The sequence below is a fragment of the Cryptomeria japonica genome, chromosome 10 (assembly GCF_030272615.1).
Source record: "Cryptomeria japonica chromosome 10, Sugi_1.0, whole genome shotgun sequence".
Lineage (NCBI taxonomy): Eukaryota > Viridiplantae > Streptophyta > Pinopsida > Cupressales > Cupressaceae > Cryptomeria > Cryptomeria japonica.
Window position 1 is genome coordinate 7,533,848 of NC_081414.1, and position 16,954 is coordinate 7,550,801.

At 38.0% G+C, this 16,954-nt stretch overlaps 1 protein-coding gene across 4 annotated transcripts in view; it reads left to right on the forward strand.

Moving 5' to 3' along the window:
• LOC131069394 (probable DNA helicase MCM9) overlaps positions 1-16,183 on the forward strand; it is a 278,734-nt gene extending 262,551 nt beyond the window's left edge. For all 4 annotated transcript variants that reach the window (XM_058004791.2, XM_058004790.2, XM_058004789.2 and 1 more), the window contains 8 exons: positions 11,964-12,030; positions 12,785-12,866; positions 13,076-13,197; positions 13,386-13,456; positions 15,050-15,159; positions 15,245-15,292; positions 15,373-15,525; positions 15,609-16,183. In XM_058004791.2, coding sequence (XP_057860774.2) covers positions 11,964-12,030; positions 12,785-12,866; positions 13,076-13,197; positions 13,386-13,456; positions 15,050-15,159; positions 15,245-15,292; positions 15,373-15,525; positions 15,609-15,850 — 895 coding nt within the window. In that variant the 3' untranslated portion in view covers positions 15,851-16,183. The remainder of the gene's footprint in view (positions 1-11,963; positions 12,031-12,784; positions 12,867-13,075; positions 13,198-13,385; positions 13,457-15,049; positions 15,160-15,244; positions 15,293-15,372; positions 15,526-15,608) is intronic.
• Positions 16,184-16,954: the final 771 nt, after the last annotated feature.

A 16,954-nucleotide genomic window follows, 5' to 3' on the forward strand; every position in this document is an offset into this window, starting at 1 on the left:
TGACCTTTGGTCTCCTAATGGGAATCTTTTCCCTTCTTGTTCGGATATCCGAGTTCCTCTATTGGCCTTAGCCTTCTTCCTCTTCTCGGGCTTTTCAATCTCTTCCTTAGGTGCACTGGAAGTTCCCTCATCTTCGGAGGACTGAGAATCAAGGCTACCCATTAAGTGGTAAGTGAATTGGACTCCTTCATGAATTAGTCGCTCAATCTGCTGATGCAACCATTGATCTGTATATCTTTCTGGGGCTGCCATAACTGCCTCAAAATCAGTGATTGGGTCTTGCGACCAATCAACGCCTGGCAAAAGATGCTTACTGCCTCAAATTCCCAGACTTGCAAACAATTCCCTGAATCTGTGAGTTGATCAGGGACCCGACGGTATTCAAAGAGTCGCATTTGCTACACACTCAGCCTAGAATATTCGCGCCTACGGACCTAGTCATCAGAGCAATTTTTCCAATAATCTTCAACTGATTCTTTTGTTCTGTATCGCTTGCCATAGGCTCTCCTTGCCAGATTGTCGTGATCAAAGCATTTCCTTGGAAAATGCTCCTATAGGCGATAGGAGGCTAGCTCTGCAAAGGATTCCTTCGCTTGAGATGGGGTCTTTAGATGGACATCCTGGTTGCCTATAATCATGGGGAATGCGAATCCAACCTGCTTCTGTCCCTGAGTAAGCTGCCTGTCGGATGCGACTGCCTTGCGACCTCCATAAGAACTATCTTGTCGGTTGGGTACCGTGGAAGCCGGAGAGGGGCACCATCAAAGCCAGCTATCCGGATGTAGGAGAACCTTGGGAACTGGATGAACCAGGCTCCGTATCTTTGTACTAGAATAGTAGCTTGCTTTGAGAGCCTTATGTGTAATCCTCCCTGCATTAGCCTGACCAGGTGCATTGTGAAGGCGTCATTGACGGGCTCATATTGACCAACTGCATAGGTCGAGCTGTTCTTTTCTCTTTGAGCTATATCCTGATAATGTAGCTGTGGGTAACAATCATATACTTTTACCTGATCAGGCCTATTCCCAATTTCACCTTTCATTATTAAACCTGGCAGTGGCTGGTTCCTGGCGAACATGTAGACCAAATAGGGGGTCATAGTGAAGTACTTCTTTGTCTCAAGTTCTATCAGCTGAGTGTGCATGTTGTCGCTTATGATCTAGGCCCAGTCAAACTTGGATTTCCCAGCGAAAACCTGCTCTGTGAAGTAAAACATCCATTCTTCAAAGTAGTTGGATTGGGGAAGTCCCATAATCCTGCTGAGCAATGTGACCATGTCCCCATGCTCGTTGTGAAAGTCGCTTCTAGGGGTCTTTTTCCCAATCCTGATGCTTGGAGGTCTTCTCTCCTTGTACCACTCTTCATTCATTAGTGTTTCACACCTGGCAGGATTCATATCATACACCCCTTGCGCTTCGCCAATAGTTGTTGCTATAGGATTGTTTGGGAAGGGAATGTCAAATGCGTCACCAATGGCCTCAGGAGTGAAGTTAGCAAGGACCATGTCCTCGAGGAGTACCAATCTGGAACTTGGCTAGTAATGTCGGGCAGCCTCTACTACTAACTCATAGTTTTGCACTGTTGGAGGAAATCCCGCCGCTTGGGCGATGCCACTTGCCATCATCTGTCTAGGCCTGCCGTAGGCATTAGAGGAGAAGACTCGGTTCCTAAAATTGTGGATATCAATATGGCCCAGATCAGTATCACCGACACTGTCCCAGACACTTTAAACTTTTGACTCCCTCAGTCCCCCTCTTTAATATTGATACTTCATCCTTTCGACTTTGCGAGGGATATTTGATTTGGATGCTCGCGATGTCTCGGCTGTAGCAGGCGTCTTTGATGATTCTACCGCCGATTTAGGCATTTATCCTGCACAGCCGGACGTGGATTACAAGGCGGCATAAAAGAAGTAAAGTGGGCTAGATAAAGAATATTCCAGCATACAAGGATCAATTCAAAAAAAACCAAATTGAAAGAACAGCATGATGTCATTAGCTAAAAGCTTGATTGATTTAAACATAAATATTTATGAAGCTTTTCGATTGCGGATTTACACTTAGGCATTAATTTCAAAATGGACAAAGCCTGAGAAATTTTCCTAAGTCTGAAAATGCATTTTCTGGTTAATTCCGAGACTTTGTTTTCAATTGCTTTGCATGACGTCTTTTAAGCGGAAAAAGATTCGATTTTCAAGACTTAAGCATTTTAATCAATTTTTCGCACACACATCTATCCAATTTGCAAATATTTTAAACGACTGCGAGAGGCGAAGCACACTTCCCTGGTGAAAATGAATGGTGAGAATTTGCACAATTTGCCTTGCAAGAATGAATTCCAACTTTCGGGTGGGGAAGCCTGCGATTTGAATTTTACGGTTAACTCCTTATTCAAATTTTCACGCCTATGTTTTGAAAAGAACTTGCAATTTTTATTCAGACTTAGCAATTTTATCACCTTGGTGATTTTGGCGGTTTATTTCAATGTGATTTTACCTTGCGTGTTTTTTCTTTACGGCTTCAAACTTGGGCGATTTATTTCAGCGATTTTTAGCAAATTACTTAACCTTCGACACTTCTCCGCAATTGTTACGGGTTCAAGGCGCTTGAAAGGGGGTTTGGAGAGTTTTTAGAAATCGCGGTGAACTTGGGCGTTTTATTGCTCTCTACGAGGTATGAAAACCCTTTGACTTTCAATAATTAAAGAAGAATCACGGCAATACCTTTGACTGGCGAATTTCAAAGAGTGAGACGCCTTTGCAAGCTTGCAGCCCTCTAGAAATTACAGTTTCAACCCCATGCAAGGCTTCGGTCAATGGAGAATGGAATCGGCGAGACACACTCACTGCGCGATATGCTTAATAACGCGAACCTTGGCAAACCTCGGGGTTTTTCCTCTTTCGTCAAGCTTTACTTTCACCTGTTCCTCCTCAATCGCGATTTTCGACGATTGGGAGAGGTTTGAAAATCGCGATTTCCTCCGGTAGGCAAACTTCGGATTTTCGCGTTCTATCCCCTACTGCTCTAATTTCGGAGAATGGTGGGTCTTTGCCAATTTCGGCATTCCAAAGGGTTTTGCCAACTTCGATCTTTACTTTCCCCACACCTTTCCTCCGAATTGCGATTTTCGGCGATTGGGAGGAGTTTAAAACTTTAAACTTTTCGTATTCATCCCTCACAAGGCGATTTTTGGCATTTCCTCTTACCTTGCAACTTCGGACTTTTGGGGTTTTGAAAATTTCGTAATTTAAGTTTCTTTTGAGAATTTCGGCCCTTTTGGGCATTTTGCCAACTTTGCTCTTTCTAACATTTCGACTTAAAGGTCCGAAATTCAGCCCTTTTGGGCATTTTGCCAACTTTTCACTTTTTAACATTTCAACGTAAAGGTCCGAAATTCGGCCCTTTTGGGCATTTTGCCAACTTTGCTATTTTACTGCGTTTTTACTAAAAGGTGTGAGTTTCAGCACTTGGGTGAGTTTAAGGCTTTCGCCCCTCCTTTACCTTTCGGCTAGCGAAAATTGTCATTCATACAAATCCTGCAAACCTCTAAAACATCATGTAATCCCTCTCATTATTCTTATTCGAGAATCGGCATCTTTGGGTCCTCATGCGACCTTCAGATGCTTTATCCTTTACTTGACGGATTTTGCCAGCCTCTATCATCCCACGCCCATCCAAGGCGATTTTACAAGCTTGAACAATCTCTTGGAATTCATGCCTGAGGGCTCGACTGACCTCATGGAATCACAGGCTCCTTCGTTCAACATCATCATCTTATGGACTGATCGCGGGCTCGCTCAAAAGGACACAAGACACTTTGCGCAGAACTCAACAGGGCTAAGACGGAAAAGGCCCTCAAAAAGAAAGGGGACCCTGTCAACGACAAGGAACGTGTGCAACGCACAACACCTACTTGGTGAAGTTGTCAGTTGCAATAAGAACATAAATGTGACCTGCACTTGAGGGGTCAATGACACCAATGAAATCAATTCCCCATTGCCTGAAAGACTCTTCAATCACAATTGGTTTCAGAGGCAATGCTGCAAGTTTCTTCTTACCTACAAATTGTTGACACTGCACACACTTACGCACCCATCTGTAAGCATCTTGGAAGAGCGTTGACCAACAATACTTTGCTCTCAGAATCTTGTGAGCAATAACTGGTGCAAAGAAATGCCCTCCACATGCCAAATTATGAAAAGGTTCTAATAATCTGACTTGTTGTGCCTTATCAACACAGTGCATGAATGTACCATCAATAGCTCGTTTATACAAACCTCTGTCCCAAAGAACAAAGTTTGCAGCTTTGAACTTTATATTTCTCTTTTCTTTGAATGACAAACAAGTTGGACATTCACCATAAGTCAGAAAATAGGCTATGTTTGAATACCATTCATCAATTGTACTAAAGAACAATACTCTTGGAAGATCTTTTGAAACATCTTGTTCTTGTCCCTTCGGATTGTTCTCAGCATTGAGTTGACAAAGTCCTTTCCCATGAACAAGCTTCGTAGGCTTGATCTCCAAATCATATTCTTGGATTTTAGCAATCCAATTGTCTCTCTTTGTACCAAAATCTTGTTGAGTTAAAGTGGATTTGATTGTTGTATCGGGAACTAGAACCAAGGTGTGGGAATTTAAAATATAGAACCTGAAATACTTTACTGCCTTCACAACAACATAAGCATTCTTTTCCATTGGGGAATATTTGAGTTCATGAGACTTCTATGGACAGCTCATGAAAGCAATGGGGGATTCAATCCCCTCTGTATTTTTCTGCATTAAGATCGCAAACATTGTATGCTCAGAGGCATAGCTATACATGATGAAATCCTTTGTATAGTCTAGGCAGACCAACACAAGTGTGTGAGCTATTGCCTCCTTAATTTCGCTAAATGCAGCTTTTTCCCTCTGGACTCCACCGGAAAGTAGTTTTACCTTTCATCATATCAAAACTTTGAAACCTCATCAATATGCAGATATAATTCCCAAATCCTACAAATTCAAAAAGAATCTCAGCATGGAGATCATTTGACTTGACCACCGTGTACTTTGTTTCTCTTTCTGACACCAACTTCTACACAACACCCTTAACAGGTATTCTTGCTTCGGTCGTGTCCATGTTGAGCTCACATCCCACATCTTCACAGAAGTTACGACCAAGTAACATTCCATAAGAAGTAGGAACATCCGCAACTAGGATAGTCTTCTTTATTTTCTTGTCAAAGAAAGCTGCAAATGTGAACTGTGCACCTTTTATTTGCCGAATCAAACGCATTTGTTTATTTACCATGGAATAACAATTACCAAAAGTTTTGGTCAAGGTAAATCCTAGAGCATGAGGTACCTTGGTTGGCATAACATTATCGAAAGCTCCAGAGTCTAGAACAATTACTCAACTTAAAACCATCGATCAATAGGGAAATATAAAAAGGTTTTGTCTTTCCTGGGATCAATGATGGAATGGTTACCAAGTTATTAGGTACATTCCTGGGCTTTGGAACAATAGGGGTATTTTCAGCAATAGGACGAGTGTCCTTGCTCTAAACAAACTTGACCAGCCTATCAAATTGGTGTGGATTAGCTTGAAGGTACTCGACTTCAGACATCTAAATTTTAATCTTCCTAGTATGGTCAATAATATCAAAAGCTTGAAAAGAACCAGCTATGGAAGAAGGGACACTTTCAAATTGAGGCTTGTGATTAGACACACTGGGCTTCAGATCATTAGAAGAAACAATAGGAGGGTCTTTACTACTTGATTTTTTTGTTGCATCCTTAGGAAGGGTAAGCAGGGGTGTTCCTCCTTTGGCAATAGTGACAGGCAATTGGAAGTCACCCATCGTCTTTGTTGCTTCTTATTGAGCTAACCGCGTCTGGGAACATGTCATCACAACATATGCTTGACTATGAATTCCTTCAGTTGTTGATGAGTAATCACAACAATGCCTTCAACATACTCCCTTACAAGTCTCTCTTCAACCTGTTTCCTACCTGCCTAGGCCTCTTTTGGCATGAACCTTTTCTTTGTTATCATTGGGGGTCTTCCTCCAATGTTTGGTCCCTTCCTATTGTCTAGTTTCCTTTGGCCGCATAGCACAACATGTTGATCTCCACAATAGGTGCTCTTCTCTCTTGGTATACTTTTAGTTTTGATTTGTTGATAGATTCTTGTATCAACATGTCGTCCAAAGTTGCCAACTTAATTGCTCCATTCTCCCCAACTTCTCTAACTTTATAGGGTCCCAACCAACGAACTTTGAACTTCCTTGGTTAATCTCGTTAGGACTATTATACTACAAAACTAAGTGCCTTGGCTAGAAGTTCATTCTCTAGAGATGTTTGTCATGCCAGTACTTTCGTCATTGTTGCATGGTTTTGGTTGCCCACTATGCCATTACCCTTTGTTCGTCCAACTTGTTTAGGGTGAAGTGTCATTGCTTCAAGCCCTTGGTGTCACCAAGACAATTCTTGCTAGTAATTCTCAAGCAAGGAACCATGTACACGGTGGGGACCACTTTTTCTTGCCCGTATGGCAATGGAAACGGTGTGTGCCCTGTCGTCACCTTGTATGTCTTACAATAGGCCAATAGTACGACTGGCATGCTCATGTTTCAACCTTATTTGTCACTTTAAAGCATAGTTTGCAAACTCTACGAGTAGTCTCCAAGTTGTCAAGTACTCTCTCTTCTTTTTGCTCTACGAGTTTTTACAAGTTTAAATTGTGAGTTTTTATAGACATAGGAAAAACTTAGGTAATATCACCTACGCGGGTTAAACAGCAATTAAAACATGTTTTTCACACCCTTTTTTTTGCTATAAAACCATGCATTTTCTCTTTTGAGATGTCAATTTTTAATTCAATACATTTTGTAATTGAATTTTGCAAAAAAAATATGTTTTTTTAAGAAATTTTAATTTTTAGTACTTTCAAAGTTGCCAAGTACTCTCCAAGTTCGAGTCTACGAACTATGCTTTAAAGTGATTGAACATAACACAAAACGTGCAACCATGCCCTTTGAAAGACATTATTGTCACTTTCATGTGTAGAATAATTTGTATTCATCTATCCCTCTTTGGCATGCTATCAATTGGCTTGTTCCACTCAAGCTTGCCTCCACACGTCCTCTAACATGGCAAATATTCCTCGAGCATTTGCTCTAGAAGTAGTTGCCACCGATTTAAAGCCCTAGTCATTTCACAATCAGTTGGATAGGTTTAAGAATCAGATCAAAAACACATGACATCCTTCTAGTTGTTTTCATACATTACTTTGGACAACCTATCAGCACAACCTTAAGAATGAAAACCATAGTCTAGACAAGGACAAGTATCAAAGATGTAACTACAACACTCAACTTTTATAGGCAACAAATTAACACATGAACTCAACAAATTATATAAGAACGATTTCAACATAAACTTTTGTAGTGGTGTAAGGACTCGGACTCGGCTCGGACTTGGCAAGGCCGAATCGGACTCGGACTCGGCTGGACTCAGGAAAGTGAAAAACTCAAGAAATTTAGAGATTTTTAAAGATTTAAAACTTGTTTCATGCACCCTTTATTGAATACACCTTAAAGACACAATAACATCATCAAACTTGGCTCATTTGATTACATACACAAGTATACATCAATCACATAAGCATAAATGCAAATTGTAGCTAAAGGAAATAACAAACATAAATATATAAATATCGTCAAACGTATACAATATTACAAAAGTCATGGAATAAAAAATCCATGTCATCATACGATCATCATCAAATGTTCCACACAAATACCAAAGGTAAATACAACTACAAGCCTATGGCTCATAGGAGCGTGCACACTCTCGCCCTGGCCCCCTGTGAAGGTGTTTAAGGTAGGTCCTGGATGATTCAGCAGCCATAGTCCCTCCCCGTGACACCATGCCATGCTCGCCAACATCAGGAACAGCTGTGTCACTCTCAGTATCTCCTGTCTTTGCTCATGCTCTCTGCTCCTCCTCTGCCATGGCTACAGCCTCAGCCTCTATATCTGCCTGGTCGATCCAATCAATGTCACCATCACTAAAGACAGCCCCAAGATTCGCAGGATCTGTCTGACTCTCATTGGCCCACTCTGCTTCAAGATCAACCTCATCTAGAATGATAGGTGAGATGTCAACTAATGCATTCTTTCTCATTCTCAGGCAGAGGTTGTAGTGAATAAAGACGAGATCATTCATCTTCTTCACAGATAATCTATTGCGCCTCTTGGAGTATATGTGCTCAAACATACTTCAATTACGCTCACAACCTGATGCACTGCATGGTTGGCTCAAGATGCAAATGGCCAACTTCTGAATATTTGATGTCGTTGGGCCAAAAAAGCTCCACCAATGATCTGAGTTTGAAATGAGAAAAATAAATAAAATCAGTCTCACTCATGAACTCATTTAACAAGTTACAATATACAATAAAACTAAAATTAAGCCTTACAATTTATTTTTACTTGGCATCATAGTTGTCCTACCGTCTTTGGCGACAGGACAAGAGAAGGTCTCCCCTTGTGCATATGAGAACAACTGTAGCTCTTGAATAAGCTCTATCTAAGTAGTACCAGCAGGTCCCATCTTCTCCATGATTGAGTATAGCCCATTAAAGACCTCCACATCAGCCTTGAAAGAAGGGATAAAATGGAATGCCGGATTCAGATAATAGGCTGCTGCATGGATGGGCCTATGAAGCTGACGATGCCATCTCCTATCAATGATCTCCTAAATGGGACCACACTTGCTCTCATCTCCTCCATAGACGGATTTGATGCCCTCCTTCGCCCTATTCATGCCCTCATATATATAGCCCATTGCAGGCTTTTCTCCATCCGCAACTCGCAACAAAACCACCAAGGGCTTAACAAACTGCAAAATTGAAAATATTGTGTAATTTAGAAAAATGAGCAAATAAGATAATACATATAATAAGTTATAAAACACAAAGTTAAATTGTAGAATTTATAAAAAATTTACCTTCACTATCTCATCATAAGGGACCCAAAAGTCTCGCTCATCAAAAATGCAGTCTGCCATGTCTTTCCCTGCAGGGGTGGCAGCATAGGATGAGGAAGACCACTCCTCACCAACAATCATACGTCTCAAGGCCGACTTAGAGCTAAGCACGGACTGCAATGTGATGAAGTTTGTGGCAAATCTTGTGATTCCTGGACGATGCAATTCCTTATGCTCTGTGTATTGTCTCATAAGAGCCAACACCCATGAATGATTATATACAAATTTGCACACATTTCTTGCCCTTTCTACACATCTCTTGACCCATGGGAGTTTTCCAATATCCTCCAACATGAGGTCAATGCAATGGGTAGCACATGGAGTCCAAACTATAGATGGGTGCCTCTCCATCAATAGTCTACCTGCAGCAACATAATTTGTTGCATTGTAAATTGTAATTAATGGAGGTACAAACTACAAAATAGTAATTAATTTGCAAACAAAATTAGTTTGTAATCAAAAGTTTACCCGCAGCAACATAATTTGCTGCATTGTCGGTCACCACCTGTACCACGTTCTCCTCACCCACCTCATCAATCACGTCCTCTATCTGCTCACATGGGTAGGTGGTATTCTTGCAATGGGCAGAGGCATCAATGGACTTGATGAAAACAGTGCCCTTGAAATAAAAAAATAAAGCTAGGTCAATGATCATTCAATAAACCATTAGATAAAAAATAAAAAATTAAAGACTATATGAAACTAAAATTAATCAATCACCTAAAGAAGAAACAAGAAAATTAAGGAGAGTTCTATTTCTCCTATCCATCCAACCATCAGTCATGATGGTGCAACCTTTAGTGCTCCATATCTGGTGTTGTTCATCTAAATCCTTCTTCACATCATTCACCAATTGAGACAAAATGGGTCCCCTCAAATCATTCTCAGTAGGGGCTTTGAACCCCGCCCCACATATGGTAAGGGCATCAACCATTTCTTGCCAATAAGGAGACCTGTCACAAATACATCCAATGAGATAAGTTTAGTATAAAAATTAAAACAATCAAACATAAAAGTTATAAAACATTCACCTGGCTGTAAAGAATGGAATATGGCCGTAGGTCCAAAACCTGCCAATTGCCATTTTAGCAGCATCATGGACCTCCTTGTTCCAACCCATGCCCTCAAGCGACTATTGGGACCTAGGAGTAGTGCGAGGCACAAAGAAGGTATCCAACCTAGATTTATGAATCCTAGGTCCAATGCTAACACTCCCCCTACAACTACTAGTGCTAGGAGCATGAGAAGTGGCAGTGGCACTGCCACTTACAGAAGTAGAAGCGGAAGCACCAGCAGTAGCAAACTGAGTGGGTCGATATGAAGGCAAGGAAGAAGGGCCTCCAACACAACCTAATTGTGTCCCTCTTCTTAGAGTTGCCGCTCGATCCTCCTTTTGTTTCTTTTTCCTTTCAATTTCCTCAACCATTACATAACAATCACGTACGGCCTCAGGGAGTGCTTTTAGGCATGGTTCGGCATCATGTCCACGCACACCAGAAATATGGTATCACGCACACCAAAAATATGGTATTTCAGTCTATATATACCTCCATGGAATATTGTTTTGCAAAATGTACATTTTGTTTGCCCCTTTCCTTGCCCTGGAAAATCCTCATGATATTTCCAAGCAGGGTCCTTTCTAATGGGGGGTCGAGAAGCTGAAGTAGACATTGTAGGATAGTTTTGTGAAACTTGAAGTTGAGGCAAATAATAAAGTGAAGTTTGCTGCAATAAAACATTACAAATACAAAATGAAATTAATACATACATTCAAAAAAACTCAGGTAGGTTTTGTAAAAAAAATTGTAGGGTTTGTCAAACCCTACTTTTAAAAAAAACAAATTTACAAACCCTACATACAACCCTGCATAGTACAATTACATACTACATGCTACATACAAAGTTACAAACATACAAAAGATTTAGGAAGAAAATGTAAAACTTTCAAAATAAATGAATAGAAAATGGAATTTTTGCGTACAAGAAACAAAAAAATCTTCAAAAAAACAATCTTACCTCTTACAACAAGCTTGAAATGAGCTGCAAACTCTTCCTATCCAACTCTTGATGCACCAAATCCAAACACAATGCAGCCCCAATGTGATAAATTGAAGAAAACTTGAGCTTCCTCCTTGCTGGTTTTTCTTCTATGCACCCTTGTTTTTCTTCCCAACTCACTTTACTCCTCCTATTTTTGCAAGTGAATGAAATGAAGTTCACTTTTAGGGGTTAGAGATAACTAAACAAAAAAAACGGACTTGAAAAATCTATTGAAAATGTTTATTTTTTTGTCTTTCTCTATGCTAGACGCCGACCGAGTTTGAGGCTCGGGACTCGTCGAGTTTGGCGAGTTTTTGCCAAACTCACCAACTCAGAGAGTTGCTCGCCAGACTCGGTCGAGCCCGAGTCCGAGCTCCAGAGACTCGGCGAGCATGTCTCGAACTCGGACTCACCGAGTTTGGCGATTTTGGGGCGGTTTTCTAATCTTTGGGTGTAATACACCTATGCCTCAATGGGCTAAGAATCAATATTTTTAGGGAGTCCTTGCTAGTTTGCATTAACAACTAAAGTTAGCTGTCTTTCATATTATAAAACATCATAGAGAAAGCATAATAACTTTTTTGTAACCTATAATACATGACTGACACTTATACTAGCTATTAATTACACTAAAATTATTGCATCATAACAAAAAGTTATTCGAATAAGAAATACCATTGCATAATGACTATGACCAATATAAAAATCTAGTGTAAATTCATTTCTATCTTGTTCATAAATTTGTGCCCTACACTTTTGTGATGTTTCTTTAAAAATTCAGCATAGCAAAGTGCTATCAAACTACTCTAAAGCTGTAACATCCAAATATGTGTTTGTCTGTCACTTTCACTTATATTCATGTAAAATAATATTGTAATTTTTTTTTTGTAGCATAAGGGAACCAGATAGAGCAACCATTCACGAAGCAATGGAGCAACAAACTATAAGTGTGGCTAAGGTATTAGGTTCTCTTTCAATATTCATTTAGAAGGTGTTTATGAAACCATTATTAGTTTTATTTTATATTTATTTGGTTTTTGAAATAGTTGCTATTGTCTTTGCTTGACTAAACTATATGTAAAATTGGTTTGATTTCTTTCTCTTCTTCACAGTCATTATATTTTAAATGATCTCAAGCTGGAGACTTAGTTGACCAATGTAATTAGAGCAATCGGGATGCCCCAAAGAGAAGGGTACCACCCATTCTTTGTAGAGAAAACCACGTGTGAGATTTGGTATCTAACATGTGCAGATCTTTTAGCTTTTTTCCCTTGGCATCTTCATCTCCAAACATGATGAGAATCAACCAGCTCTAATCACACTTTGGCCACTACAAGCAACCTCTTTATCCTTTCAATTTTGTCTTTCTATTTGATTAATGCATGTGGAAGCCTTTTGCATCAATTCTACAAGAACACAACAAAAACATAGACGGACAAGATCAAGTTCAAAACACAACTCAAGCCAGATGAATGTTCTTTCTGATATTTATATTGACATAAATGTATGAATGCATGTGCTTTACGCTGTAGTTTGTTAGGGATTTATTTGATTGTGATGATATTTAGCTAATAATTCATTATGTTGAATTCTATGGTTCGCATGTGATTTTCATTAAATTCTTCATTTATTTTGAGATATATGGTTGCTTGTATGCTTATTTTGGCAAGATAGGCAGTGGATTAACAATTAATGGTGGATAATTGTGCTAGGCTGGGCTTGTCACAACTCTCAACACCAGAACTACCGTATTTGGTGTCACTAATCCAAAGGGACAGTACGATCCTTATCGATGTATCCACCTTACTGTATATCTTTATTTGAATTTTCTTTTCTTTTCTTTTGATACAGAATACATCTCAAGTTCAGGAAATCATTTCAAACAAATTTTTCTTTACTGGCTGAAAGGAATGCAAATACCACTTCTAACATAAAATATCAGTCATTTCTGTTGGTGTTCTTTTCGAAACAATTTACTAATGCCTGTTCCTTCTTATCTCCAGCACTTTCTGTTAATACCAGCCTTTCTAGTCCACTTCTCAGCAGATTTGATATAATTTTAGTTCTATTGGATACAAAGAAGCCAGACTGGGACAAAATTGTATCATCACATATATTATCTGAGGTAGCCAGGATATATTATATTCTATAAGTGTAATATATGAAATGAATGCATTTTGACTAGACTGTAGCAGAGTGTATTTCTAGTGAAGTCCTGTTTATATTTTTTTATAGAGACATTTATTTAGATTACATATATTATCTGTGTGGACACATATTATCTGATTTGTCACTGTTCTCTGTTATATCCAGCATGAACAGAAGGAGAAAGTTAGTGCAAATGATGACTTAAGGGGGTTGTGGACCTTGCTTATGTTAAGAAGGTACAGATGGAATATAAAATTCTGTATTACGACTTTAAAATTTAAACGTACTGTTTTTTTCAGTCAGAATATCCCAATAGTAATATAGTAATGCATACTTTACTATCAGTAAAACAGTATAGCTTATTATTTTATGACCCATATGGAAATATTATAAGGTTCTGTGTAATTATAGTACCTGGAACTGTTCATTGTAGAGTTGAGAATTTTGGATCTTCTATGATTGCTTACATTGTGTTTATCCGTTGGGTTATGGGGAGAAAAATGATTCCATAGGAAGCTTGCTCATAAATTCTTATTCTTAATAATACTAGTATAGAGATCATAAATACATCTGGGTTGGCACTATTTTATTTATGCAAGAGTTATTTTAGTTTACTCAGAATTATTTAATTTACTACATGGATACATAAATTTTACTTTTTATTTAAGAATTATTATTGATATTAATGTTTTTGAAGCTATTTTACTTTTGTATGTAAATTTGACTCTTACTTTTGAAAAAGTCACTATTCATTATCTTGAAAATTCTTTTGCTTGTTTGAGAAGTGTAGTAAATATTTTGTTTAACTTTTAAACTTATGTTTATTATTAAATATTGATTATTTGACATGTAAATTGCTGTCAAACTTAGTTAAGGAGGCTTTTATGTACACACTTAACAACATTGGACTCCTTGCTGCCACTGTACAATGCCTCAGCATAATTAGATGATGTGAAGGCTAGTGGTCACATTTAGCTTCTAGTTAGGTACCAATAGATTAACACTAATAATCATAAATATAGAAAAGGACTATAAATTAATATAACCAAAAGCAAGCGTTGAAGCTTCAAAATATACATTGAACAATGATTAATTGTAAATGGAATTAATACTCAATGTTTTTTCTTGCTAATAAGAAACACTTTGTTAAATGGATCAGAAAATTTGCTTCTGGTGGAACCTTGAATCTAGGTTTTGTTGAGTCTTCACTTAATGAAATTAATTCGACCCAAACTGTATTTGTATTGTGTTTATTGTGATCTTTATGCCAATTTCTTGTTTTGACTTACATCCATGTTCTTCTTGTGGTCATAATTTTATTTACTGCTCGATAAAAAACATCATATGTGGTGTGTAGGATTCACCTACTTGCCAGTCGAATAAGAAAGGGAAGTTATTTTATCTTTTTCTCTTTTTGACTTTTTGCCTAATTTCACTTTTTTATCCAGGAGTTGCCAGGATAGTTGTCGCTTTGTATTCTTCTGTCCCATTGACCTCTTTCTCTTCATTTCTTAATTTTAAAATAATTTCCCTTTCTTGTTTTTCCCTCTTTTCTTAAATTCATTTCTCGAGTATAAGATACCCAGCTTGTGGCATTAGACCACTAAGGTGCAAAACTACTGAGCAACACAAATGATAAAAAGAAAAAAGTATTCCTTAATATACTCATCCTTTGTGAATCTTGCTGCTTGTGAGAATCATGAAGCGGATCTTTTGGCCAAGTTGTGTTTTATTTTTAAATGAAAATAAATGGGTTGTTTTATCTTTAATATTTTGTCCATTAGAAACATCTGTCGCAAAATGAATTCCTTCAAAATATATCGTTTCAGGTACATCCACTTTGTAAAGGGGAATTTCCGTCCAGTCTTAACGAAGCAGGCAGAAAGAGTGATTTCAAGTTATTATCAACTGCAGCGGAGATCAGCAACACAGAATGCTGGTGTAGTATTTGTGTTTTAATAAGTTTCTTTTTGTTATTTTGGTAACCTCTACGCCATTTATTGAACTGTCTCACCTGTGTGTAGCAAGGACAACTATTCGTATGCTTGAGAGCTTGATTAGATTAGCACAAGGTATAATCAATATTTTCTTTCTATTCTCATAATGCATATTCAAGATTGTAGATATACCCACAGTTATATTCTTGTTGCAGCACATGCCAGACTCATGTTCAGGGATGAAGTAACCCGACTGGATGCCATTTCTGCAATTATATGTGTTGAATCATCTATGACAACGTCTGCCATACTTGACAATGTTGGCAATGTGCTTCATTCCAGTTTCACAGAAAACCCTGATGAAGAATGTATCCTGCCAAGAACATAATTCATTTAGAAGTGTGGTAGTTCGCATTATTATAATTTGCAGCTTTTCTTAACAAGAATATAGATGCAAAACAGGAAAAACTTATTCTTGAAAAGCTGAATCTTGTGGATAATACTTTTGACAACCAAAATGGATCTGATGGCATCGCAAAGAATGTTGAAGCTTCAAATCATCAAAGAGTAAATAATAATCAGCCTGTCAATGGAACAAACAGTTGCAATGGCAAGTCAAACCTGCGACCATGCAGTTATGGGGATGCACACACAAATCTGGGAAAAAGTCATCGGGAAACCAGGGTTGACTGAACCTAACATTTGTGTAAATAATGCTGTTCGCATGGTTTAATGATTACTTTGGTCATTTCTATTGATAAAGATACATAACCAATGTTATATTTAGATTATGTAGCTAACCTTTAGTGGCTCTGTGATTTAACTAGATAATTCTTTAACTTTGTAAAATGTATTATATAATCTGTCATTTGTAAGGAAAGAGGGCTTCCAGGTTACGGTGCTTCCTGAAATACTGGAAAGCTGTTCGGGTACAATATACAGCATCAAGTTCTCTACAGTTCTAGATGACTTTCACACATGCTTGTGCAAGTTGCTATAAAATGGCGTAATTTTTTTCCTGCAATATGCTTATTTTTCCTTGGAATTAGCTTAAACAAAATTTTGATTCTCATTATTCCCTCGTACAGATGTAGGAAGCTGAATTTGTGAAAGTGTTTTTTTAACCATTATTACCCATTTCCCACTTGTTAAATCAATATCAGTTCAATTTGTTCAACAGCCTGTTTTAACATAGGATTTGTTAGAGGAAGCTAATTTGATTGCTGGATTTCTATTTCCCACTTGTGTACATGAGAAAGAACTTCTAGGAAAATTTTCTCATTTCTTTGCATCAATGTTAATGTCACACTCTATGAACCATCATAAGGATGAAAGTAAATATTATCAAATTGAGAAAGCTGAATTTGTGAAAGTGTTTTTTTTAGACAATTATTGTCCATTTCCCACTTGTTAAATCAGTATAATTTTAATTTGTTCAAAAGCTTGTTTTAACATAGGATTTGGTTAGTGGATGTCTATTAATTCTAGGAAAACTGTCTCATTTGCATCAGCATTAAATCACACTCCATGAACCAGCATGCGGAATAAAGTAAATATCATCAGATTGTAGGTGTTGTACAGTATAGAGAACCCAAGAGAACAATTAGATGGTAAGGAAAATTTACAAATAAAACCTCAAACATATATCAGGCAAAGAGATTAATAATTTCATTAATTCCTAAAAAATCTAGTATGATGTACTCAAATAACTATCTGGTTATGAAGGTGACAAAGTGAGAAGTTTTCTCTGTATAAACATTTCATATTTTTTATTTTAAAAAAAGCACACAATGAAGT